Raw genomic sequence first — 26,977 nt, 5'->3', positions numbered from 1 at the left:
CTTGAATGGATTAATAAATTTGTTTTAACTGCTTTACTTACAGTTTTCTGGCTTGGATCCCAACTCTTCTACTGATTGCATGCTGTGAATCTCAAATCCTTCAGGGTATTCTGCTTTATTGACAGACTTATTGTCCACATAAATGATATGTTTAACACAGGTGATATCTAACAATGCAGTCTATTGAGCAGAAAGAAAATTCAATTATTAAATATGAGCCTGCAGTAAACTCAAGTACTGAACACTTTCCTATGCTGTCAAACACTACTATGAATTAAAAGAAAATTTCTTATTTACCTTAAGTTTACTTTCCAGAAGTTCAACACTAGTAATCAGATAGGTAGCCTCAGATTCATTTAACCCATGAACTACAGCTTCTTTGCCAAGTGTGGCATACAAAGTCACAACTACATATAAAAAAATAAACACAAAAGTTAAATGATAAATATTTATTAGATATATTATTTAAGTCAACCTTTAATGATGGATACACTCACAGATGCAAAGACATTTTATAATCTAATTTGGTCTCACAGTCACTGCCATTATCCTTCAACCTTGCCTCAAACTCCCAAATTTTCCTTAAAAATCCTCAGGATGCTAACTTTCTAAACATAAAGAAACCCAGAAATACTGGAAGTGCTACAACTGGTCAAAAATCAGTCAATTAAGATTCTGAAGGCCAGTAGGTTCCAGCTGAACCCCTAATTCAGGTCAGAGCTAGCCCAGCTAGGGCTCTCCTGTGACACACACTTTCATTGGTCATAGCACCAAAGAATGGATAAGTCCTTGAGAATCCTCAAATTTTGAGGGTCTCAAGTCAGAAGATCAGCCATGAGTCATGTTCTCAGTCCTTCAGTCTTTCCAGGAAGCTCTTTCAGTGGGTCCAATGTCCGAGCTGATTGGTGACCTCCAAGCCTTAACTGGAGGGGCCAAGGAGATTGACTCTTTAGGAGCTACCAGACAAAGAAAACATGCCCTGACACCAGGATCAGTCAGAATCAAAGAACATCTGCTAAATTTAGATTAGACTTGGAAATTCAGCTCTAGGCTGGTAACCAAACCAGTAACATGGTTAAGAAGGGCCACTTCTCCTAAGCTGTAGATTATAGAAGTTGGATGAATGGGTCTATTGGGGATCATTTTCATATTATCCATGTTTGTTTGTTTGAAATGCAAACTCTTGATTCTTACACTAGGCCTACAGCGCTCTATTTCATTCAGTACATAATTGATAGCTTGGTATGTGGTCAGGCATTGTTCTGGGCATTTAATTTTTAAAAATAATTTCTTGCACAATGCCCAAAACAAATGCTTATGAATCAGAAATAAACCCAATCTTACCTTCTGTCCAACATAACTAATGCCAGTTCAAGTTGTTACATGTTTATTTCACATGTAAAATGGAATAAGTCAAATAAGAGATCTCGAGGTGAAGCAATAAACTAGAATCATCCTAAGCAATGATTTTGTTTGTTTTAATCATTATTTTGTGTGTCACTCCTTAAAAACTACCTCTAAGCCCCAAATATTTCAGGTATAATTCATTTCCAATTGAAAAGTAAAATTCTAAAGTCTATCCATTAAGCTGGCAATTCCCATACTAGCTCTTAGAAGTTACTGTCTTTAACAGGAGCTATCAGATATCTTTTAACTATATTACATCCTGTTTTGTGGACGTAATTTATGCAGAAAAACAGCTAAAGAACACTTGCTTTGAAAACAAGAGGATGTCAGGACAATTTCACACATAAGCAAAACCCGCTCTCTCCCCCTCCAAAAACACTTACGAGGAAAGTTGTTCTTAAAGCAGGTCTGTGCTGCAATCATCCATTCAGCCCTGGTCTCGCAGAAAATGGCAATAGTGCTCTTTGGTTTTAGTCCCAATGCAGTGAGTCCACTACCAAAGTTATTCACTCTGCGGTTCACATCAAGATAGCTCATCCATTTATAATTTCCAAGAATTAACTGTTAAAGTGAGACATTCTGTAACATTAGTATATGTATTCAAACAAGCCATTAAAATACTATTCAAAGTGTAGAACTCTAAAAATGCCCTGAAATGAAGACATGGAAGCTCTGAGCATCTTCTGAGAATTACTTATACAGCACTGTAATGGAATGTCAGCCTGTTTTAAATGCACTTGATTTATCATAAAGTAAAATGTACCTTCCCCTTTTAAAAAAATAGAAAGTACAAAAATGCTTTACCTTCTTAAAAACCTTTCCATTTGGCTGCATTTCATTTTCTTCACTTAGGATTTCCCTGGTCCCAAGGCTGTCCTTCTTCCCAAACTTGGCTACGGCATGATCAAATAATTTATCCAGGGTGTCTGCTCCAGGGATGTCTATGACAGCTAGCGAGTCGAAGTGAGTGACAGAGCGGTATGGACTTCCAGGTTTGTCTGAAGTGGGCTTAGCTTTTATTCTCTTTGCCATAGCGTTTTTCTTCTTGGCATTGGTAAGAAAATACCATGGAATAAATATAAGGGCACTGTATATTGTTATTAACAAGTGGATAGGCAGCAAAATAATGGTGAGCACATTCTGCTTAAGTTTCATAGTGGCAAGGCTTCTAAAATGGTGTTTTATTTCTTGTTATTCTTTGGCTTCGGAAAGCCTGATTTTGCTGAAGAAGGCAATAATGGAAGCAGCAGTAAGAGTAGCAGAATAGTCAAGGCAGTTCAATTTTAATGATAAAGATAAGAGTTAGTAATCTTTGGAAGCCGACAATAAAGTACACCTGCAGGTGAAGACAATGAACCAGGCAGAGAGCAGGAAAAAAAAAACAAAACAAAAACAAAACAAGAGAGTATTAACAAGTTGATAGCACCATTGATTTAAATACTCAGGTCTTTATTAGTTTATATAATTGATTTGATACAAGAAAGCGGAAATAACTGGTTTGAAAGACTGGCATTTTCCATTTAAATTATTATTGCCATAAACTCCTGAATTTAATTTTTGTAGGTTTTTAAGTATACTGGTAATCTGCACATTGTTCTAGAAGTCAGTCAAGTAACACTATAATGCTTATATGAGTGCATGCATATGATATTTAAGTTTGCCTAAACTTTGGGAGAGTAGAGAATGCCAATTATGAGGTTTCTCTTAAATATGTGTATGTAAACCAGACAGCTTTAAATAGGATTTGGTTTTGTATCCAAAAGAGGGAAAAAATTCCACCAATTTAGGTTTATTTCTCAAAGATCAACCCAGAAATATTATTCTGAGCTCTTCATTAAGGTAAATTCCCCAGTAATGTTATTCACTATCCCCCAAATTGGAGCAACACAATCAGAAAATCATTTCCTATGTGTCCCCTTTGTGCTCAAAATTGCACTAGTTGCCTGGGAGGAGTAGTACTAAGTCCCGAGTAGCGTAAGTCTTGGCCCTTGCCCGTTATGAGTTAACGCTTGTGAGGCCGTCAGCACACAAAGTAGATCCAGTGTTTTTCAAACTTTTTTGCAGGAGAGAGGAGCAGCTAAACCATTTCTTCAAATAAACACTTGTGTAGACCTGCCATATATAAACACTAAAGTAGAATTGCTCTGGCTGGAGCAGGGACTGGCGGGTGCCCAGAGTCCCACCCTGGACTTCTGGAACCCCACTCCCAAGGTTACCACTGAAGCCTTCCTGGTGAAAAGCCTGCGGAAATACATAAGTGCTGTGGTGTGCAGTGCAAGCAAGAAATGTGGTATGAGTTCGGAGCAAGTGCAAAATGGTCAACAGTAACTAGGGGAGGCTTTGTGGAGATTAGACTTAAGCTGGACCTTATGCCAGGGATCTGGAAACAAAGGAGAAAGAATGGAGGTCATTCCAGGCTAGGGAACCACATGAAGAAAGATACAGAGGTAGGAATGAGAAGACTTTGAGAGAGTAGAGAGTGTCAGTGGTAAGGACACTTGCCTGACTGGGGCACAGACCACTCAGTGGCTGAATGGGCTATGGCAGTACAGGATCTGACAAATCAGGCAGAGTCATTCTGATTTGATTTGGAAGGAAACTGGAGGCCACCACGAGTCAGAAAAGCAGTGCCAATCGGAAAGGAGCTGCAGAAACAGCCTCAAGGATAATAACCTCTCTTAGGGAGCCTGCCTTCAGCTGCAAAAGGTATTTTGTTGAGTGGCAGTATATTTCAACTATAAAAATTAAATTATTAGTTCACTTTGAGGAGACAAATTGGAGTCCATCCTTCTGCAACTCTTGTGGAAATTGACAGACTACTGACCCCAAGATAGTTGTTTGTTTTTACACTGATTATGAAATGGTAGCTTAATCCCGCCTCTGGTTTTTGTTCATGTCCTTCAATTGAGTGTGGTGAAATGAGTAAGAAATTACATATGAAAAGACCTGGGTTTCAGACCCTATCTCTGTCACTAACTGGCTATGTAACCTTGAGCAAAACCATCTGTCTGAGCTTAAGATCTGACAAGATCAGTAGCCCTTAACGTCCTAGAGCTGGTGGGCCCCTTTGCGAATCCAATGAGAACTATGAACCCAGCTCCCCTCAGATAGCTATGTAAAATGGTACATACACATTCAGGGGATTTGTGAGCTCCCTGGAACCCATCCCTGAACACCAAAGGTGTTCTACCCCTAAACTAAGAATTTCTGACCTAGGTGATTTCCTGGAGTCCTTCTGACTTTAAATTTTATGATTTATTATACCTAGAAATTGCTTTCTCGGTCTAACAAACTTTGTCATTCATTTTTTTCAAGATAAGGTATGTCAGTTTTCATCATAGTACCTAATCCTCAATATGCAAGATCCCCTCTAACAATCCTCTCCTCCATCAGACATTTCATGACTATCCAAATCCACAACAATCTTTCCTTTTTCTAATTTCCCACATCACTTGAAATGTCTACCACTCATGCTGATCCTTGATTATACCATCATTTTTAAACCTCTAAGCACCTAAGTATAGAGCACAGACCAGTAGTTCTCAACCCTATCAAACCCAACATCTCTTTCTTATAACAAATACCTTATAATGCTCTTTTGTAAACCTTAAAGGACAATCACAGATGACAGTCTACCTATGCACACAGTTTTGGAAATAATTCCTTACTGCTAATATAAAGAAATACCAAAAGGAAACTAATTCAAAATAAAATAATATTTATTTCAATACGTAAATTCTCAGGGACCATACTAGAAGACAAACAAAAGTCGTCAGATTGAAAAAATGTCCCAAGGGTGGAGTACCACCTCACCTTCGCTTGAGACATTGTCAGAATGGGGTCTGAAGATACATAAAAGTAAGTAGAAGGCAGCTTTTGAAGGCCTTATCATCTAGTTGGATTTAAACTGCACTGAATGTTTTTTGGACATTCATGTTGTTATATACACTTAATCTTTTATACATATTTGCCTTAAGCCTTGTAGGTAGGGAAACATCCTCTGATTCCTCATACTACAGAGGTGCACACACACAGAGTATGCAAGACTCTAAGAATATTCAGGTAAAGAGAGATCCAGTCCAGAGGCTTCTCTAATTCTCTCTGATGGTGCTTAGAAGGGCGTGGGTCATTCATCTGAATAAAACCTTATATGGGCATGAAAACACAAGTACAGATAAAAGCCAAAAGCAGAGTTGCTTTGGTGGGGGAGGCTGTGACAGTCCAGGAAGGGACTCCCTGGAATCTCCATTTCAGCTGAATATTTGAGCCACTGGTATTGTCTGATCCTTCATCTCAAAGAGCAGTGAATTAGTGACAGTGCAGATTGTAACCAAGGCCTGTCCCCAAGTCTGGTGCTTTTTCAAGTCCCCAGCCAGCCTCTGCCCACTTTTGCCTGTCATCTAAAAATCCTTCCTCGTCAAAGATTTTCCAGGGTTACACTTAGTCTATTGACAAATTTGTTTCAAAAAAAGATTTGAACACCTACTATGTGTAAGTTTTGAGCATTTAGAACAAAAATAAGTAACAGCTGCTCTCAATCCTTTATATGCACGTGTGCAGGTACACATGGGTTCATAAGTATGGTGGGGGGCAGGGAAATGAGTCCACAGGTATATAAGGTAGAAGATGGTAAATCTCATCAGAGAAGCAAGAAAAAAATGCTAAAGCTATTCAAAAGAAGGGTGAGACTGCATCAAGTTTGGGGGAAAAGAAGAGATTAGGAAGTAGAACCATTCAGAAAGGTTGCACAAAAAACAGAGTATTGGGGGTCGGTGCGGTGTGAAGGATGAGTATATTTTCAAAAAGAGAGGACAATAATTGGGAAATGAGGACAGTCCTGTCAAGAGAGTGAATGGGTCGGGGCAGAAGTGCAGGATGTATCTGAAGACAGCAATTAGTGTAGCAGACTCTTTCCAGCTTTCTGTATAAAGTGCCATTCCTCTTTCATCATCTATGTCAATGGGAAAATGGAATTATTTCTTAGTCAGCACTACTAGAATGCCTCTACAGCACGAGACATGGGAGAGTGATGATTTGGCAACTCAAGATGAAACACCCTGCTAGGGGAAATGAATTGTTCTCTAAGGAAGAGAAAGTCTGATATCCTGGGTGGTGAGCGAACTAAATGAAGTTAGGAGATCTAGCTTCTAACCTCAATGTCTGCTGTTAAGTTTGACTTGAACAAGATATATGGCCTTTCACCTAAAAGCTCTGTATCAGTGGCATCAAATGTAAAACAGGAATACTGCTTGTGTTATCTCCTTCACGGCACTGCCAGGAGAATCCTACATCTTATCCAGCTTTAATTACAGGGTGGTTAATATTCGGTCCCTGGAATACACTTTCAACCCTCATCGTCTCTCCTACTTTGTTGTACTTACTGGCTAAACCACAACCTGGTGAAATCCAGTTCTCCACCTAATCAGCACCTGTCCCCACGTAGCTGAATTTGGCTGGAGAAACATCCGACTGTGCTGAACATCACCCTTTAGGTCCATGGTCCCTCACTCAAGTGGGCCCTCAATGTGGCCCAGAAACCGCATTGCATTGCGCTTGGCCATTCACAGGCTTGCTCTCCTGCACGTCACATTTTGTTCTGTCTCTTCAGATCACCAAGACTCATCCCTCCACCATCCTCATCCTCAGCTGCTGACCTAGCTTATCATCTGGCTGAGAAAACCGCAACATTCTGAAGAGAGCTTCCACAGACTCCCACCAGTGTCTCCGCATCTACTCACATCTGTGGCCATGTGCTCTTTTCTCTCCTGTGACTAGAGATGGACTAATGATGCTCCCAGGGAAGGCTGACCCCTTCACTGTGCATGACACCCTTTCTAGACAAGATCTGGTGGTGCCACTCCACTGATTCTTCCCTCTCTCCAGCCTCATTCATTTTTCTGGCTCGACTGAGTTGGTCCATCAGCATCCTCACAGTCTATTGTTTATTTCGTCTTCAAAACCATTCCCTCTCTTGTACCTTCTTCTCCAACTACAGCCTCGTTTCTTCTCCTTCTCTGTAGGACTCCCTAAAAAAGCTGCCTGCGCACTGTAACCCAGATCTCTATCTTTTCATGAACCCGTCACACTCGGGCTTTTCCCCTATCACTCCACAAAATTGCTCTGATCAAGGTCACTGATGACTTCCATGTTGGCAGATCCCAAGGTCATGTAAAGCTCAGTCCTCATCCCCATTGACCCACACCAGCATTTAACCCAGCTGACCCCTCTTTTCCTGCTGGAAAGTTCTTCACTTGGCTTCCAGGAGACCCCATTCTTCATGTTTTCTTCCAACTTCCCTAGCCATTCCTTGTCTTCTTTGCTGCTTCTTCCTCACCTCCCTGACCTCTAAATGCTATAGTGCTCAGTCCTTGAAACTTTTCTTTCTCTATCCTCTCTCCCATGGTGATACCATTTAGTCTCATCGCTTTAATCAGCACGTATGTGGTGATAATTCCCCAAATCTCTCCCCTTAGCCTGGAAGTCTCCCTTAAATACCACGTTTGTAGATCCAATTGAGTCCTCAACAGATCCATTAGATATCAGTTACATACTCACACTCAAATACATATGTTCAAAACTGAGCCTTGATCATCCTTCCACGAACCTATCCCACCCAGTCCTGCCTGTCTCCATAGTGCCCATTACTTTGACCAAAAACCTACAATCAAATTCACTTTCCCTCCTCTTTCTCACACATTCCACACCCAATTCCTCAGCAAGTCCTATCGACTCTACTTACAAAATAAAGATCAGATTCCATTACTTTTCACCTTCAAGCCACTATCCCCTCTCATCTGGATAAATGCAATAGCCAATCTGATCTCCCTGTGTCCACCTTTCTAGTAAATTCTAAACTTAGCCACCAGAGTTGTTCCAGTTAAAATATGTTAGATCATGCCACTCCTCTGCTCAAAATCTGTCAAAGAATCTGCCTTTGACTCACTTGGAAGAATAGCCCTTACTCTGACCTGTGAGATGGGCTCTGTTCCCCATCTCACCTTTCCGACTTCATCTCCCACACTTTCCCCTGGCTCCTCCCTTCTGCTACAGTCCCACTTGTTCCTTACTGTTTGGGGAACACACCAAGCATGATCCTGTCTCTGGGCCTTTGCACATGCGATTCTCTCTGCCTGGAGTGCTCTTCCGAGACACCTGCATAGCCTATTCTCTCCTCTCCTTTTTGTCTTTACTCAAAGCTCACCTCAGTGAGGCCTTCTCCAGCAGCTCTAAAATTGAACCCCAAGACCTCCAATTCCTTTCTCGCTTTATTTTCCTCCTTTGCACTTATCACTAGTGTGTCATATGCTTTATTTTTCACGTTTATTATTGATGTCCCCATTACAACATCAGCTCCACAAGGCAGAGTTTACTGTTTGCTGCTGAATCCTCCTACAACAGTACCTCTGTGTGTTAGCTGTCTGATAAGTGTTTTGACTGATATAGGAATGGACATAGAATTGCTCTAAAACCGTAAAGTAAAAATGAACATAAGTGCAATAGCCTGAAGACAACCAAACTTAGTCATCTTTCTTTAAAAAACCATTTGTCCATCCCAACACTCTAGGAAATGGCATACTCATCAAATTCCTGGTAATTAAATTTGAACATGTTTTTAGTTGCTTGATAGAAAATATGAAACTGGAAAAACTGCCTGTTGCACAGAGGGAAGAGCCTGGTGTTTTAAAAGCAGGAGGCAGACATAATTTGTACTCTGTGCTTTTTCACGGATGCCTTTCACAAAGGTATGCTGTCCTGCCATGTATGACAAGGAATACTGCTGTCCCACCATCAGCAGGACATGAACTCTGAGCTGTATATCCTTGAAGTCAACTGATGCATTTGTATTTCAGCTGGAAAAGGGCAGGCCATCAGCTGCAGTCAGGGGATAGCTGATGGTTCCTGCTGATGCTTAGCATTCCATGTGGGAATCAGGTTAACAACCACTTATTGAGCATTGACTACAGGCTAGGCACTGTGCTCAGTCCTCTACATACATTGTCTCATTTAACCCTTCAGGAAACCCCTTTGAGGTAATACCCTGATGATATAACTGATGATGTAACAGTCTCAGACAGATACTTTGCCCAAGGTAACAAAGCTAAATAGGGATTCTGACCCAGGTCTATCTGATTTTAAAGTCCATGCTTCTAGCTGTATTATCTGTGACCTTCATCGCACTGGCATAATCTAAATGGATGAGAGTGACAAACTTTGTGAATGAAAAAATTCTGGTAACAACTTTAGCACTGATCTGTCCCACAGCCTAAGGCATTTTTATAGGGATAAAAAGCCCTTTAGGTGTCTAAAGTCTTAGAAGTTTAAGTGAGAAATCAGATGCAATTCTATTTTTTGTTGTTCTGAGGTCAAGTTTAATGTGAAGTATTTCATTCCAGTTACTTCAAACGCTCTGAGATAGTTAGGTTAAACACAAGAAGCATTAGTGATATATTAAGCTCTAGTACACAAAGTAAACACACACTATATATTGATTAAAGTCTGAATTTAAAAGAAGAAATCATCTCCCCCAGAAGCATGTGAAACAACACCAATTTAAGAATTAAAGAGAAAAACTAATAAACTGAAGTCAATTAATGCCAAGACTTTTTCTCAAAAGTTTTAGAAAACAGACTAAACCAAGCAAGGATCAATGCATCTACCAGGTTGATACATGTGATAAGGACAAATTAACTTCATCTGTCCTTGATATAATACCTTATGAAAATGTAAAAAAGATCAATTTGATAATCAATAATTAACTATGTCAGTGCTACATTAAGAAATCACATTTTCAAATCATACATTATTTCAAGGTAATTTAAATACCAAATAAAGAGATAATTTGCCTTCTGAAAAGGATAAGCCATATCCACTTAACATTAAATCAGAAAACAATTATAAAACATCCAAGAGATTAAGCAGATAAGCATACCTGTTACACTTTAAAAGATCATATTCCTACATACATATTGTTTCACCAAGACTTTTGTAAAGGGGTGGAGTACTTTTTTAAAAATCCTATTTTCTTTCACACACTATTAAAATCTCCAAAGTATTTTAAATAGGAGAAAGCTCATATACATGTTTTTTTTTTAAAAAAGGTTGCATTTGATTAATGAAATCAAACTTTATAGGAGCTATACTACAATATAATTAATTTTATATTTTAATATTAAAACTTTTTAAATGTTAGTATTTTAAGAAAATAAAAAGCATCAAGAGTAGCTAAGCTAGTAGGATCTTTTGCTTTCAGTCTGCAAGACTGAATAATCATGTGCAATATATATCCATCTGCCCCTTGTAAGTCTCATCTGACTCAAAGTTGGTAAACCAACTCAATCAATATGAAATAGCTTATACAGTCAAACTTTAAACCTGTATACAGTAATTATAATAAATATATTTGAAAACTGAAAAAAAAAGCAAAATAAAAACAAATCCATAGGGTGAACATACAGATGTTCTATACCACCATGCTGCACCTGTACCTAGCTATTTTGCCTAGGAGAGTCTCACAACTCTGACTGATCTTTGGGTGTGTCTCTAACTAGATTAACCAAACCTATTTACTTCATCACCTGGAGAGGTGTTAACTCCTGAAGTCGCCATCCTATGAGCCTCTTCCCAGCTTTCCCCAGCAAACAAAGCACCTCAGCAGCCATGTTGAAGATACTCTCATGCTCTAGCACATACTCTCTCCCATAATGCCTTAAGAACATCCCCAGCACGCATCAGATAAGGCTTTTTCTAGGTCATAGGATAATATAATTGGTATCCTGTCTGTATGTGTTGAAATGATGAGATCTAGTGTTGAAATGAGATCTAGGAGCCAATGTTGCTGCCTACACACTTCACACACACTGTGTATGATTACTTATCTATCCTTCATTTTAAATGATCACAACACACTTGATTTTTATCTATGTCACTTTCTAAAGTCAGGAGTGGGTTGTATATAATTTAATCCAAAACTTAACATGTAAGGAATTTTGAAGATAAATCGTGCTAGAAGTAGCACCTACTGGCAAAGCGTGATCTTACAATCCAACTTTGTCAGGCATCATGAAAAGGGGAGAAAAACTAGGTTCAAGGAGTTATGCGTTTGGGGAGAAATAGAATGGGTCCAGTGCTGTAGAAGGGGAGCAGACAGTACAACAGCAATTCCAGTGTTCTACAGCTGCTGTTAAAGGTCCCTGTAGACAAAACCTGCTGCTAAAATAGATGGCCCATCACACGTGGTGTAGACTTGAATTTTGTCTGTAAAGTCTTCCATTTACTGAGTGTTTTTTTCCCTTTATAATCTTAACATAAGTTAATCAAAATAATTGGTTTACAGAGCTGAATTTTCAAATTAGCTCATAGTTATAACACATGTTTTCGTCTGAGTGAGAAAATATAGACTCTATCTCCTGTCATCTTACCTATTTGTTACACATCTATCTCCTGTCATCTTATCTACTTATTATGATAAATTAATAAACCTGTGGACTGCCAACACAACCATGAGCACAGGGCAAAAAAAAAAAAAACCTGTAACCAGTAATGATACTTCCCACAGGAATATCTTTGTGCTACAGGGAGAATTTTGCAACTATACCTTTTTTGGGGGCACATGACCTACCCTCTGCATTTGCTAAAGGAGAAGCCAGGTGAATAGGTTAGTTCTCTACTAATGCTGTTTCCCAGTACTTCATACTGGTAAAAAAGTATGCAACAATGTAGTTTTAAACCATTTCTTACAGAATGGTCAAATAAATCACCACAGTGCAGCCACCTGGCCACCACAATGTGAAATTGTATCATGGTAGGGAAAAAAAAACAAACACCTCACCCTGTTCTTCTGTATTAAATATACCTTATAAGTGAGATTAATAAAAGAATTCAAAGACTGATAAATCTTTTGAAGCTTGAAATCTTACAGCTTCTCAGTCAACTCTTAAATATCAGCAATAGTAAAGAAGAGAAGGGAACAGATGCTCCAAAGACAGCAGACAATTCAGAATGGATTTTTGTTCATAACAGTTCATTCTGGGTGTGCCTGACATTTGAGAAATCAAAGGGTTTTTAATTAAAGAAGGAAGCCACATGAAACCAAATACAGGAAGCCAGGGGAAAGCACTCCTAGAGTTGACATCTCCATGTTAGGGATGGGGAGTACTTTCCATTCTGTCCTCTCTTCACGTTCATTTTTTCTGGCCCATGCATGCTTCACAACCATGAGCGAGGCAAGGGAGATAAGGCAACTAAGTATTTCTGTTTTGAAGTGTATTCTGGGACCGCCAAGGCAAAGCTATGCCAAGTGAAGAGGAGTCCCCAAAGTGCCTGTAAACTCTTGAACACAACTGGCCAGATGTCCTTGCTAATGCTTCTGGCACCTCCTAACCTTCACCTTTGTAGGCTTTTCTCTTTTACATCTAGATGGGCTGCAGGCCAATTGCCATAAATGTTTATCTATGTGTATAGGCGGTGTGTATGTGTTTGTGTTTGTGTATAAGTGTGTGTGTATGTGAGAGACAGAGAGAGAGAATAAAAATGAGAACAACCTCTCAGTGAATAAATAAGTTAACTGTAGAAGCCTGAATACTACAGCCCTCACAACTGCACCATAGGCTAGCATTTCCCAAATGCTAACCTTATTATCTCTCACCTCCTTTTCAGCCATAGGATAGCATGCTGCCTGTGTAGCTGAAACCAGAGACAGCTAATTCTGCTCTGTTGATGAAAATCTTTGGTCATGTTTAAGATTTTCCTAATGCAGGCTAATCAGTAGACTTTAACACTTAGCTGTACAAGAACAATGTCTTTGGAATTTCTTTATACTTGGAATTCAAAAATAGTTATTAGTACATAAGAACTACTAGACCTTCTGCTTCAATTTCATAACATATTATAGTGAAAGCAATTATCAGAAGACCAGAAATACAAGAGCAGCAGCAATGTATACAGGATTTTGGTCCTGGTTCAGCAGCTTGCTGAGCTGTACAACCTGGAACAGATTATTAACCTCTCATCTGTTTCTTCATCTGTAAGATGAGAAAGTTGGATTCAGATTTTAGGATATCACAGATCAGTAAAAGTTTTAAAAACAAAGAAAGACAGTTGAGGAGAGTGACACAACTGCCAATTCTTTGTCAGGTAGGGACATAAAGACAAAAAAACCAAAACCAATTATTTACTATCACCATCGTTTCAGAAAATACAGAATGTGTCTAACTCTACAAAATTAGAAGGCTATATCTTATAAAAAGAAGTAATCCTTTCAATGGAAAAAGCTCAGCTTTAAAAATCTCATGGCCTCTTGTCTCCTCACTGACTAGGGCACTGGTCTAAAAGCCAATGTTCAGGAACCCCCAGACCAGGTAATTTTCAAAGTCCAAGGCTCAAACACTATAATTCTAAGTTTAGGTGCTCTGTTGTATGTCTTTTACCCTGTATTATGGTCTAGAGTAGGTGTCTTAGTGAAAGACAGTGCTAGTACTTAAATTTTCCAAAATCAGAAATATATTTAAGTCAGTTTGAGAAATAGTAACCAGAATAAGCTTAAGTTTACTGGAGAAAGTATACACTACTAGAGATTCAACTTTATCAATAATAATGAACCATTCACTGGACATTTACTATGAAGCTCATTTTACGGATGAGGAAATGGAGGCAAAGGGAAGCTAAACAGCTCACCAAAGATACACGGCCTCTACACCTTAGTAGTCAGATATGGAACTCTAATCTGTGGTCCATTTTTTGGTAAGACTCAAAAGGAAAAAAAATTTATTTAGATTGTAATTATCACTTACGCTTTCATAAATGAGTGATAGATGGTATACATTTTAGAAGTTGCACAGAGCAAAAAGTCTTCCTAGTTTATTTTTCCAAATATTGCCTTTTTAACACAAACATAAATATCAGCAAGGGTTTTCCAATAGAAGGAGTTGAGATGCCTGATAGTTTGGTCACTTAATTTTCTCCAAAAGCTGACAAAATTACAAATTTAGAATTTTTAAAAGACAAATACTTACAGATTTCCTCTTTTTCTCTTAAGAAGAACCCGTATATCTTTTGTGATTTCAATCTGCAATAAGAGACAACATTTATGAGTTCAGTGAAATGAGAGAATATTGCTTTGAAAAAGAAACCTGAAGTGTTGTTTCACCCTCCCCGTGCACCTTAGCTTATGATGAGCCAGGTACTACAGGGAAATTAAGAAAGGACTAGAAGTAGTGCTATTAGGATCTCACAAAAGTAACTGAGCGTGGCACTAAGAAACGCTAGTCAAAACTCTACAGGAAAACAGTGAGATTGAAAAATAGGCAGAGAACTGAATAGACATTTTCCCAAAGAAGACATACGGAAGGCCAAAAATGTACATGGAAAGGTGCTCAAAATCACTAATCATCAGGGAAATGCAAATCAAAACCATAGTGAGATATCATCTCACACCTGTTCAAATGGCTGTCATCAAAAAGATAAGAGGTAACAAGTGTTGGTGAGGATGTGGGGAAAGGGAAGCCTTGTGCATTGTTGGTAGGAATGGAAAGTGATGCAGCCACTATGGAAAACAGTATGGAGATTCCTCAAAAAACTAAAAATACAACTATCATATGATCCAGCAATCCCACTTCTGCTTATACATGCAAAGGAAATGAAAACAGGGTATCAAGGACTTTGTTGATGCACCCCCATGTTTATTAAAGCATTATTCACAATAGCCAAGACATAGAGACAACCTAAGTGTCTGCCAAGGAATGAATGGATAAAACAGAGGGGAAACCTTGGTACGTACATATTAAAATAAAGTCCAAAGAGCTCAAAAAGAGAACACTGGAGAAGAAAAACTGTATTTCTTGTACAAGTGCCTGCATTTCCCCAAAGATTAATTCAGATAACTAACAAACAACAAAAACCAACCTTCTATAAAATCATTTAAAGACTTATAGGTGGTGGTGAGGGGGAAGACAAAACTATCCAGTATCTGCTTAATTTGAAAAAAAAAAGTTCCATCAGTGAATATCTGCAAAGGATACTTAACACTTAACACTTGGTCCTTGGTACTATGGAGGAAGAAGCTGGAGAGGATAATCAGAAGCGTAAGAGAACTCTCTCAGGTGGATGAGAGCCCCAGCATCAACCTCCTGCTAATTTCTAGTCTCACAGCCCTCAATTAATTGGGCAGGACAGCTCAACTCTCAGATGCTTTGTTTGTTTGTTTGTTTATTCTTGCTTTTATTTCTATTGCTTGGGTAGACTGCCCTAGGAGAGCATTTTTGAGATGTATGTCAGATAATGTTTTGCCTATATTTTCTTCTAGGTCAGATGCTCTTTCATGCAAAGGACAGACGTGGTTTTTCTCAGCACCTATAACTTTAAAGGACATTTCTTCCATCATAAAAAAGAAAGCAAGCAAGGGCTCCCCAGTAGATAAAAGGGAACCAAATCATATTTTCTAACCTAGCCTAATTAAGTTTTGCTACTCAACAGGAAAACTGACCCTGCACTTGCCTCTCTCCTAGCCTCCTCCCTACGAAATAGCAGCCTCCTCTCAAAGTCATTCTATTAAAATAAATTGAAGAAATAATTTCATATAAAAGAACTAAGCAGATTATCATCATGCAGTTTCTATTTACAGACTGATCGGGAATAGGGATGATCTGGCTAAAATTATAATGCAAATTTTAGTCATACTTTTCACTTTCACGGATATGCAAGTTTTTGCAACATAAAGGAAGTTCGAAATCCTTAGCGTAGCAAATTTTTAAACTGATTGAAACATATAACATGATTTGTTTCCACTTAAAAATCACCTGGTAGCATGAAAAAAGAGGTAATACAGCATCTAAAGTTTATCATCTTTCAATTCGGGCATGAGGCAGTACTGAGAAAGCCTTACCAAATACCAGCAAAACAGTGTCCCTGCAGCTAACAAGAGAGTCATTAAGGAAAAGGCAATACAAATATAAGGCAGCGTTGTTCAACCTCATGTTTTGAGACAAACTTCAAAACAAACCATTAATGTACTTAGTTTCTGCCCTCTCCACAAATAGTTTATTGACCAATATTTTAGAAACATTCTTCTAGAAGTAAAGTCAATCCTAAAAATGTGATAGCATCAGTTGGAAATGTTTCAGGCATGATGAATCTTCCTCCAGCCTTAATGTCTCAAGGACCAATCTTAATAAGTTTAAAAGAGAACATTTTGGGAAAGAATGGAAAATGTTAACAAAGCCCTAAGCACGTCGTGTCCAAATCTAAAAGTAAATTCTGGAAAGTCCCTTACAAAACAGTTTCCTAAGCAATGGATTTTCACAGCTCTTATTTTAGATAAATATATATATAACTTATATACTGGCAAGTACTAGTGGATGAAAACTGCCATGCTAGAATATGAATGGGCCAGGAGCTCAAAATGTTCCTAAGATTATAGATCACTTGATTTGAAAACATTAAAACATATTAAAGTAATATTATACCCTAAGTAAAACTACCCAAAATCTGTTGTGTATAGTTTAAAGAGCATGGAGATAATTCAAGACTCTAGTCTAGTCTTAGACCAGCCACAGATCAGTCATAGACTAGAATGTTGCTTCACGGAAAAGTTAGATAACCAAAAAGTACTTATAAAACATTCATGATATCTTAATAAAGCTGCTTTAAAAATTCAAACATTACAAAATATAAAATACAAAGTGAAAGGATCATTTTTATTCAATCCCCTAGAAATAACAGCTTTTAATGGTTTGGCATTTACCCTTGGGGACTTTTTTTTCTAAGCATACTCTAATACATACACATACTCAATTTTAAAAAATTGAATCAAACTACCTACACAGGTTTGCAACTTTTTTTTAGAAAAAAAAAGACTCTTACATGTCTTTCCATGCCAGAACACACAGATCCATGGTATTCCATTGTATGACCATATCAAAATTAAGTCCAACCAATCATCCTTATTTATGGACATTCTGGATTTTCTAATTTCTCATCATTAGAAATACAGCAATGAAAACCCTAACAATATATTTATGCCAGTTTTTCTATAGGATATACTTCTAGCAGAACTGCTGGGTCAAAAGCGAATGACCATTTTAGGTTTTAGTCTATTAAAATTGTCCTCCAGGTCTAGAAGCAGAGACACAATAGCAATGATCATATCCAGCACCCAGATCTTGTGTTTCCGATTACCCATCTCCAGTAAAAAGAACCAGAGCTCTTTGAAGTAGCTGGTCCCAAAGCCAGGGCAGGAAAAATGCAAGTTGGGCCTGATATCTTCTGGTGCCAGAAAGTGCAGGAGGAGAGGGGGTAGGAGGAGGAGGAGAAGAGGAAGAGGAAGAAGAAGAAGAAGAAGAGGAGGAGGAGGAGGAGGAGGAAGGAGAAGAATGAGAAGGAGGAGAAGGAGAAGAGGAGGAGGAGGAGAAAAAGGAAGAGGAAGAGGATGGAAAAGGGGGAAGAAGAAGAAGAAGGAGAAGAGGAGGAGGGGGAGGACGGGGGAGGGGGAGGGGAGGAGAAGACAAAGAAGAAATGTTTAAAAGACACAGGGGCCAACCGAAAAGAGTTTCCAATGGTCAAAGCTGGAGAAACTTAAGCAAAATAAATAACAGCAGTATTAGATTATATTCCAAAGAATAAAATAAATATCCATGAGTCCATACTAACACAAGTAAATGATTGAATAAATAAGTGAGAGAGAAGGCACAAATCTTCCTTACAGAGGAATTCTAATTAATAAATGTGGAAGGAATATAGGAAATAGCAAATCTCCATCAGAATACCACAGTAATAATTGCTGCAGGCAAAAATCCATCAGTGGATGCTAACACTGGTGAGTGAAAATGTAAAGTTGAAACCAGATATATGCATGGTCTCAAAGTATCTCCCCCAAATTTGTATTAATAAAATATAACATAGAATGAGTATTAATATTTATAAATCATAAAAAGAAAAATTGTAACTTTGCTGTGAAGAAACACAGTTGAGCACCTTAACCAGGTGTTCAAGGTTACCATGACCAGTAATAGGGCATGTGGACATCACGTACCCCCTGACGCTATGCACTGAGAAAGACACAAGGTGGCCTCTGTAGTATTCTTGCTCAAATTGCATAATCTCAACCTAATTGAAAAAACATTAGATAAGCCCCAGTTAGGAATATAATACAAGGTAACCGACTAGTATTCTTCACAGTTATCAAGGTCATAAAAGACAAAGACTGAGGAACTGTCATGGATTGGAAAGAGGCTAAGGAGACATGACAATTAAATGTAATGTGGGATCCTGGATTGGATCCTGGAACAGGAAAAAAAAGATGTTAGCAGAAACACTGATAAAATTTAAATAACGTGCCTAATTTAGTTAATAGTTCTGTATCAACATTAATGTCTTAGTTTTGATGATTGTATTATACATTATGTAGGATGTTAACATTAGGGGGAGCTAGGTAAAAAGCCCATGGAAATGGTATTCTAGTTTTACAACTGTTTTGGAAAAGTCTTGAGTTTATTTCCAAAACAAAATTTTAATGCCCTCTAAAAAAAGAATATACCATTTCACATTCCCACCGGACTATACTAATATGCCCATTTCCCTACCACAGCCCCTGTACTGGATTAAACTGTTTGATAGGTACAAAAAAAACTACTCTGTTTTGGTATTTTTCAATGAACATATAAAAATTTCACTATATCTGAATTTCTTTTATGAGTGACTTGCTCAAGTCCTTTGCCCATTTTTTCACCTGATCATTTTTTTCTTAGTGATTCAGAAGAGCCCTTTGTATATTAAGGAAATAAGACCTTTGTCTCTCATATTACAAATATCTTTACCAGTATTTTTCTCTTTGATTTGAGTTCTTTAGGCTAAATACGGGTTTTTTAATTTTCAGGTAATAAAATGTATCAATAGCTTCTTTTGTGGCTTCTGGGTCATTTTTCCACTTCAAGACTATAAAAATTATTCCCTCATAGTCCCTAAAAGTGTGATTACCAAGCCAAAGATAGATCTTTTACGGGTGTGTGTGGGAGGGTGAGATGGGAAAGGAGGTTCTTGATATATATTACAAAATTACTGTCTAGAAAGGCTATACCTACTTATACTCCCATCAGCAGCATTAAATATTTTATTATAAAATAATTTATTAATTTAAAGGAAAAAATTTACCTTGTCTTCCAACCGAAAGAAACCACTTATTACCTTAAAAAAAAAGTGTCATAGCCACATTCTCTGAAGTTCTCTTGTTTCAGAAACTTTATTCATGTCCTTCTTTCTACCCAGAATTCTGCTTAAAAGCCACCTTTTCTAAGATACCTTCACTAATACCGCAAGTAAAAATTTCTAGCCTTCATTTGAACTTCTACAGCTCTTCTCTAATAGCTCTAAACTTGTATTATACTTCCTTGTATTGTTTATGAATTTATCTTAATCACTTATCTAAACAGTAGGCTCATACAGGGCAAGGATTGTGTCTTAACTTTGTATCACTCTGGCTTCAAATATTTGTTGGAATGGATAAGAGAAATAAACTAACAGTTGTCAGAGAATATAGCTGGTTTCAGTCATTATTTTTTCTTCACAATTAATATCAGCTTTCACTTCACTTGTAACTATTTTTAAGCTAGGATTTTTTTTTAATTATCATCTTCAGCAGATATTTTAGGAAAGTACTTGTAACAACAACAACAAAAAAAAAACCTACCATCATATTTAGAATGCTGATAATCAATCTTAGCCAAGCAGAAAAGCCTTCACTTTACTCCTAACTCAAAAATTATTCTTTTCAGTTCTGGAAGAACATATAAATTACACATCTATGACAACAATGAATACTTTTTACATAGTTAAATCTACAATATTCTGCAGTAATTTCTTTGTTTCACTTTCTCAGTTTTGAAGCAATGTTTATTTATGCTTCACCCATTGTCGTTACCCAAACTCAAAGACATGGTCTAGTTTGAATGCCAAGAGGAATACTTCAACTCTAGCTAAGAATTCTGTTATCACCCATTTTGTTACATAACTTCTCTCTATATAATTAGTATGGTAAATTATATATGCACACACATTTAGTTTTACCATTAGTATGGTTTTATATACACACACACATATATACACACATTCGTATGTTACATACATATATTAGTACATTTATACATATAAACACACATTAGTATGGTGATATATAATACATATATATTAATATATATACACACACACTTAGTTTTATCGTTAGTATAGTTATACACACACACACACACACACACAATTTACATATCACATACATATGTAAATCATGTGTGTGTATAAAAATGACAAGTACCTAACCCAGACAGTACAGTACTGGGAAAAGAAGATAAACTACACACATATAAATTCCACCCCTTATGTACAAAGTTATAGACTTTCAGAGCTGAAATAGGCTTTAAAATGAGAGTAATGAACTAGTCTCTGAAAAGGAAGTGTCCTCCCCCTCCTCTCCAAATGACCATAGGAGCTAAAATAGGGTCTACTTTCCAGAACATTAGGAAAGCATCCTGTGTGCTTCCCTATACAGCAAAATGAAGAATTTCTTTCTAATCAGTATCAATTAGCTTTACTCTTAAGATGAATGCAAGAATATTAGAAAATAACAAAAAAGTAGAAAGATTCATCCCTCTGGTTACCTACAATAAAATTTACAACAGTATCAAGACGGAAAGGCACGTTCTTTGAAAAGCTCTCAATATACCAACTGCATTTAAGTAAAAAACTTTTAAAGCCACAAACATCCATAAATCCTACTTGTAAGGTCCACCTAAGACAGTTTCACTGGGGAGAAAAAGTTCTAATAAATGAAAATTGCCGTCACATTGGTAATTCTTGACTCAGGACCAACAATTTTATGATACTGATTTTAAAAACTTTTTTAAATAAAAATAAAAAAAAATAAAAACTTTTAAGACGAATAAATTGCATAATATCAAACACTGGACTTGTCAAATCTTTTCTTTTCAAGTTTACTCAAGAAGTGTGTTGATACAAGGCTTTCATTAAAATGCTAAGGACCTGAACAATATTTGAAAGAAGTATTTGTTACTTTAAGAGATCTTGACCAGAAACTACTGCTGTGTAACAATCAAAACTTCCCAATTGAGCAAAGTTGGGCAATTTTTGCCAAAAGTAACATTTTGTTTTTCAGGACATGAGTCAATAAATACAGGCACAGAAAGCACTAACATAATGAATAGTCACTTGTGGAGCAATAATTTTAGGAGAAAAACATTAGCACTTTCCCCTACATCAAAGATGAGAGTGATAAATTACTTGAGAAAGGAAAAATACATTTTTTAGAAACACAGACTCAGAGCTAAAATACAGCCTGTTTTGATGATTCTCAAAGTATCTGGGGCCACCAGTTCCTTGCAGTACTACTGTTTATAATATTACATGCCCATTGTCATTTCTGCCAGGAATAATTTTTATTTACTAAAACAGACAGCAGTGTACTGGGGTTTCATCGAGAGTAATGCCAAATAAGAATAAAGAAATTATTCAGTGTTGCCAAATGTATGCAAAAGGGCACTTTATAGCCTGTTGACAGAAGTGTAAATTGGTCCAAGCTTTATAGAAAGCAATTTGGCAATAGGCATCAAGAGGCTGTAAGTCATACACACCCCATGACCTAGGAATTTCACTCTCTTCTTCTAGGAATATCCAAAGGAAAAAGTCAGAGATGGACACACACAAAAATGTAGACTAGAGTTGCCACTGTGATATAGATAACAGAAAAACTAGGAATAACCTCAAATGCCCAAAAGGAGACTGGTAAAATAACGATGTAGGTTTATGACTGAATACTACACAGTCATCAAATGCAGCATTGTCAAAGATATTTAAGGACAGGAAAAAACGTTCAAGATATATGAAGTAAAACTGGTTTAAGGTGAAACTTAAACATATATATGCAGGCTACAAGCGGGAATGTTCATCTCTAGGTTGTAGAATTATAGGTGATTTTTAGTTTTGTCCTGCTATTTTTTGCTACATTTTCTGAAACTTCTTCAGTAAATATACTACTTTTGTCACTTAATAAATAAGTAGAAAATACAGCACCAGTCTTTCAATTAATGCTAGTGTGTGTCTATGTGTGTGTGTGTGTGTGTGTGTTGATAAGTGACGACTATGACCCATACGGCATTTGGCCCTACTCACATAGCCAAGTGGTAACTAGGAAAAGGAGCCCAAAGTTGACTTCAACTACACTACAGAAAGATTAGACACTTCTGTTTGTAAACTAGAATCAAAGTAAAATAACTTCTTTTCACTCATGTAATATAACCTATGAAGTGAAATAAAACAAACTTTCTTTTTCTTCCTATAACTACAACATTAAATGTTTCTTTAAGCTAAGCATCCCTGCAGTCCCCTATGTCAAAATGTGACAAAAATTCACTACTACTAGCAAGTGAACAGCCAATATCAAAAAGCCAGAAAATCATGCCAGAAAAACAGATGGAAATATAATTTCTTTTTTTTAACCTTTTATTTTATTTTTTTAACATTTTTTATTGATTTATATTTTACAATGTTGTGTCAAATACCAGTGTAGAGCACAATTTTTCACTTATACATTCATTGTCACATTTTTTTCTCTGTGAGCTAACATAAGATCTTGCATATATTTCCCTGTGCTATACAGTATAATCTTGTTTATCTATTCTACAATTTTGAAATCCCAGTCTATCTCTTCCTACCCCCCGCCCTATAATTTCTTTAAAGTCCAGAGTTCCACTCACTTACCCTATTAAAACAAACAGGGACTCAAATGCCAGATGATATTGGCCTAAGATTTAATAGGTACGAGAATAGTCATACTCAAACTCCTCTGTCTCATGAGGAAAATGTTTTTTGTTAATCAGAATCAGCCCCTTAGAAGGAAATGAGGCCTGCCCCTGCCCCGGAAAAGGTACCACGAGCAAAAGCCACCAAATAGGTATCACTTCTTTGCTTCCCACCCGGGTGATGAGAGGGATGATGAAGGGAGGGGGTTTCAGAAGTTAGCTCTCCATCAGTACCCACTTGTTTACAACCTGAACTCTGGGACCAACTAACTACGCAGAACTTTAGAGAATATCGCCTTACCTAAGACTGTCTTGCTTCAGACATTCCAGTCAACTGTGATATCATGTTACAAATGCGTACTAGCTGACTTCAAAAAGAAGTAGGAGGCAGAAAAGGCTGACTCACCTCTGTCCCTCAAAGTTTTCATTTCAAAATGTTTCAGGCAAAAGTAAAGTATCAGTAAGTAACCTCACTTCCTGTCAGGCCCACACAGCTCTGAATGTGTCCTGTAATAACCTCGACAGGCCTAACAGCACCGAGTTCACAATACCAAAATTTATAAAAAGAACACAGCTGCTTCACATGCAATTCCACTGCAATATACAATAATACATTTACTTGAAAATTGATGTTTCTACTCCAGCGTAAAGGGAAAGCTATCTGTGGCTGCTGGTTAACTCAGTTCGGTTGAGCCAGTGCTTCTGAAACTAAGCTCACAAATTTGATCCCTGTGTGATTTGGTTAAAACAAAGGTGATCACGTTTCCCACCTTGCCAATGTCTGTCCCCTGGTTTACACACGTTGTCCCAGAGTAATTCTTATCAGAGACCCCTCCCCGATCTTCTTTGGTTTGTTTTTTTTCTTTGTAAAAACATTCCTAGTGATGACTTGAGTAATAACCCTAACTCTGGTCCCACAGAGAACATGGCAAAACACTTCCAAGTACTAACTCCTGATTGAATCCACAGTCATATACAAATGGGCAAGTAAATGAAAGAACCAGTTTTGTGCTGTTAAACACACACACACACACACACACACGGCTATTCCAAGAGTTTCAACAATATCAACTTACAACAAGCTTAAATAGTTTATGTACAACTGAATATTTATAATCCAACTTCTAAAATTCATCTCCTAAAATGAAACTGTAGTTAATTCCTCATCTTGCAAAACACACACTTGTATTTTAAATACATAAATGATAAATCAGATCCACTACAAGAAAATATCTCCATTGATAGGTTTTCTCCTTTATATGACTTTAAAAGGCTACAGTCCTATTTAAGAAGTTGTGTTTACCCTTTAACTTAAGTCAGAGAAAAGGATATTGCCAAATGAACTTTAGTGAGCAAACAAAAATTCTAGCCTTGCGGGGGATATATATCTTATGCTCATTTTTAAAATACAACCAATTATAACTTCCCATCTATGATTTTTCTGGAAAACATGGATTTTCTGGAAAATAGCAACTGTAGAGCTGCATATCAAATGAGGTATTTGATTCCCAGTCAATAATAAAAGACTAAAGCAAACCAGAGAGTTTCCAGGCTAACCCAGATGCTGTAAGCTTAAGGAATTTTTCACATATTTATAAGCTCCCGTTCTTGGAAGAGTCTGTGCCTAGCACAGCCTAAAGTTCAATTTACCAAGAAAGATTTTGTTTAACTTGGCCCATCAGGGAAAAAAAAAAAAAAGGTCGCAGATTGACAAAATAAGGTGCTATGCTCCACCGAAGGCTAAGGGGGTGGGGTGGGGGAGGGGGCCAAAGACACTCGGGTATAACACAGTGCCCTGCAGAAGGGGAGACTATTATGGTAGCTGTGAGCAAATATGCTGGAGCCAGACGGCCTGGGTCCAGTTCCTGGCGATGCCACTTACTAGGGTTGGGCAACCACGGGCAAGTTATTTAACTTGCCTCATTTGCCACATCTCTAAAACGGAGGGAATGCTACTGCTACCTCTCAGGACTGTTGTGAAGCTTAAATGAGTTGATCTCACAGCTCCAGCCATCATAAACTTCACTTAGGTTCTCAAAAGCACCACACTTAATCTCTCACCTCTGCCTCTAGCACATGTTTTTTCATCTGCCAAGAACATTCTCTTCTCTCTTTTCCTGGCTTCCTTTAGGTCTTAGTTTAAATGACACTTCTAAAAAGCCTTCCCTGACCTCCCCACATTATGTGAGGTGCCTCTGCTATTTGCTCTCCAAGCACCCATGTAGCACAGCACCTAAACTTGTTCAAGTTTCTGGTGCTCTACTGGGCTGTAAGCTCCTTACAGACAGAGGTCATGTCTGTCCCGATCGCAGCTATAATCCCTAGGACCTAGCCCAGTACAAGCACACAGTAGGTGCTTACTAAATAGTTCTTGAATGAAGTAACAAGTCATACTAAAGAGAAAGGAAACCAAAGAATGATTTACAAGTTAAATCTTTCACTCTAGGCAGAAATTGATGCCTCTTCACCACTGAGATCTTTGGGGATGTTTCCTCTTATATACTGAGAATCTTGAAATTAAATACAAGAAGTGCCATATTCTGGCAGAGGACAAATTTGATGCCCATTTTCGGTAAGAATTATGACTTCATACACAGAGCAAATAACAGTCTGTTCTGTATGTTTACATTTATTTTATGTCTCATATTCCCAAACCTTTACTTAAATAAGGATATTGCAGCAAAATTACATGGTTAGTTCATCTCTCTGATTATTATCAGCTGGGTTAAATGAAATCCATTAGTACCACTAGCATAAGTGGGGAGAAGAAAAGGAAGGTAAGACCACGTGGAGGAACATGAAGGAAAGAAAAAAAGTGAAAGCAGAGGTAAAGCAACATCAGCTGCTTGTCTACAACGTACCACTAGGTGGCACTAGTGCCCCTGGCTATCCAATACAGATAATGGACCCAGCCAACACAGCCATCAATCAGGCTGTATCTTACAGAGCTTAGGTAAAATGCTCAGAAGTCCATTTTCAACACTGGAGTTCAAGTTCTCTGCATGTGTCATCAACACAGGCATAGGTCTTCAGGATGCTGTGTTTATCAGAGACACCTGGAAGGTAGTTTGTCAATATTTTTGCCTGGCCAAAATGTTTCAGAGTCAGCTCACCATTATAAACGCAGAGATTCTCAGTAGAGTGAGAAGGGAGGAAAGGAATCAGAATACCCTAGATAGATTTTTCAAACTACTAGGTTGAATCATATAAAATTACCAATAGTCAAAATCAGTTACATACCAAAAAAGCCCCAGCAATTCCCAATGATTCAACCCAATACACATATTTAGAATCATGGCTTAATGAGCCATTGTTACTGATAAGAGTGTTGCATTTCTCAGGTTTGCTGTGGGGGGAAGGTTTGAGAAACAAGCACAGTGTGGCCTTAAATCATGAAGAATTAACTGCGCAAAAAAAAATGGAAACAATAAAATATCTAAGGATAGGGAATAGATTAAACTACACTAAAAATAGCAGACATGGGAAGATGTTCACCAAAAAAAAAAAGTAAATGCTATATCAAATGTAAAAAAAAAAGCAAATTACAAAGCAGTATATAGAACACATTTTTTTTAGGGGAATCCAAACAGTTTTGGGGGATTGGATTTATATTATCCATAGAAAAAATATGCAAGGATAGATACTAAAAATCTCAATAGTTGTCCCTGGGTAGGGGGATTGCCTGTACTTTGCTTTGACTTTTTATCTATATGTGTTTTCTAAAATAAACATATATAACAATTTTGGATCCTGGAACAGGGGAAAAAAGACTT

The 26,977-nt window shown here is 37.5% G+C and overlaps 1 protein-coding gene across 3 annotated transcripts in view; it reads right to left on the bottom strand.

Annotated features, from left to right (window-relative positions):
- ACSL4 (acyl-CoA synthetase long chain family member 4) overlaps nt 1-26,977 on the bottom strand; it is a 71,337-nt gene that overhangs the window by 30,980 nt on the left and 13,380 nt on the right. The window contains exons 2-6 of one of the 3 annotated variants that reach the window (XM_010963671.3): nt 14,418-14,470; nt 2,212-2,743; nt 1,791-1,968; nt 298-407; nt 42-180 (exon numbers count right to left, since the gene is read on the bottom strand). In XM_010963671.3, coding sequence (XP_010961973.1) covers nt 42-180; nt 298-407; nt 1,791-1,968; nt 2,212-2,562 — 778 coding nt within the window. In that variant the 5' untranslated portion in view covers nt 2,563-2,743; nt 14,418-14,470. The remainder of the gene's footprint in view (nt 1-41; nt 181-297; nt 408-1,790; nt 1,969-2,211; nt 2,744-14,417; nt 14,471-26,977) is intronic. The other 2 variants (XM_010963673.3, XM_045523133.2) reach the window with 2 other exon arrangements.

The sequence above is a fragment of the Camelus bactrianus genome, chromosome X (assembly GCF_048773025.1).
Source record: "Camelus bactrianus isolate YW-2024 breed Bactrian camel chromosome X, ASM4877302v1, whole genome shotgun sequence".
NCBI lineage: Eukaryota > Metazoa > Chordata > Mammalia > Artiodactyla > Camelidae > Camelus > Camelus bactrianus.
This window is presented reverse-complemented; position numbering and strand designations above follow the sequence as displayed.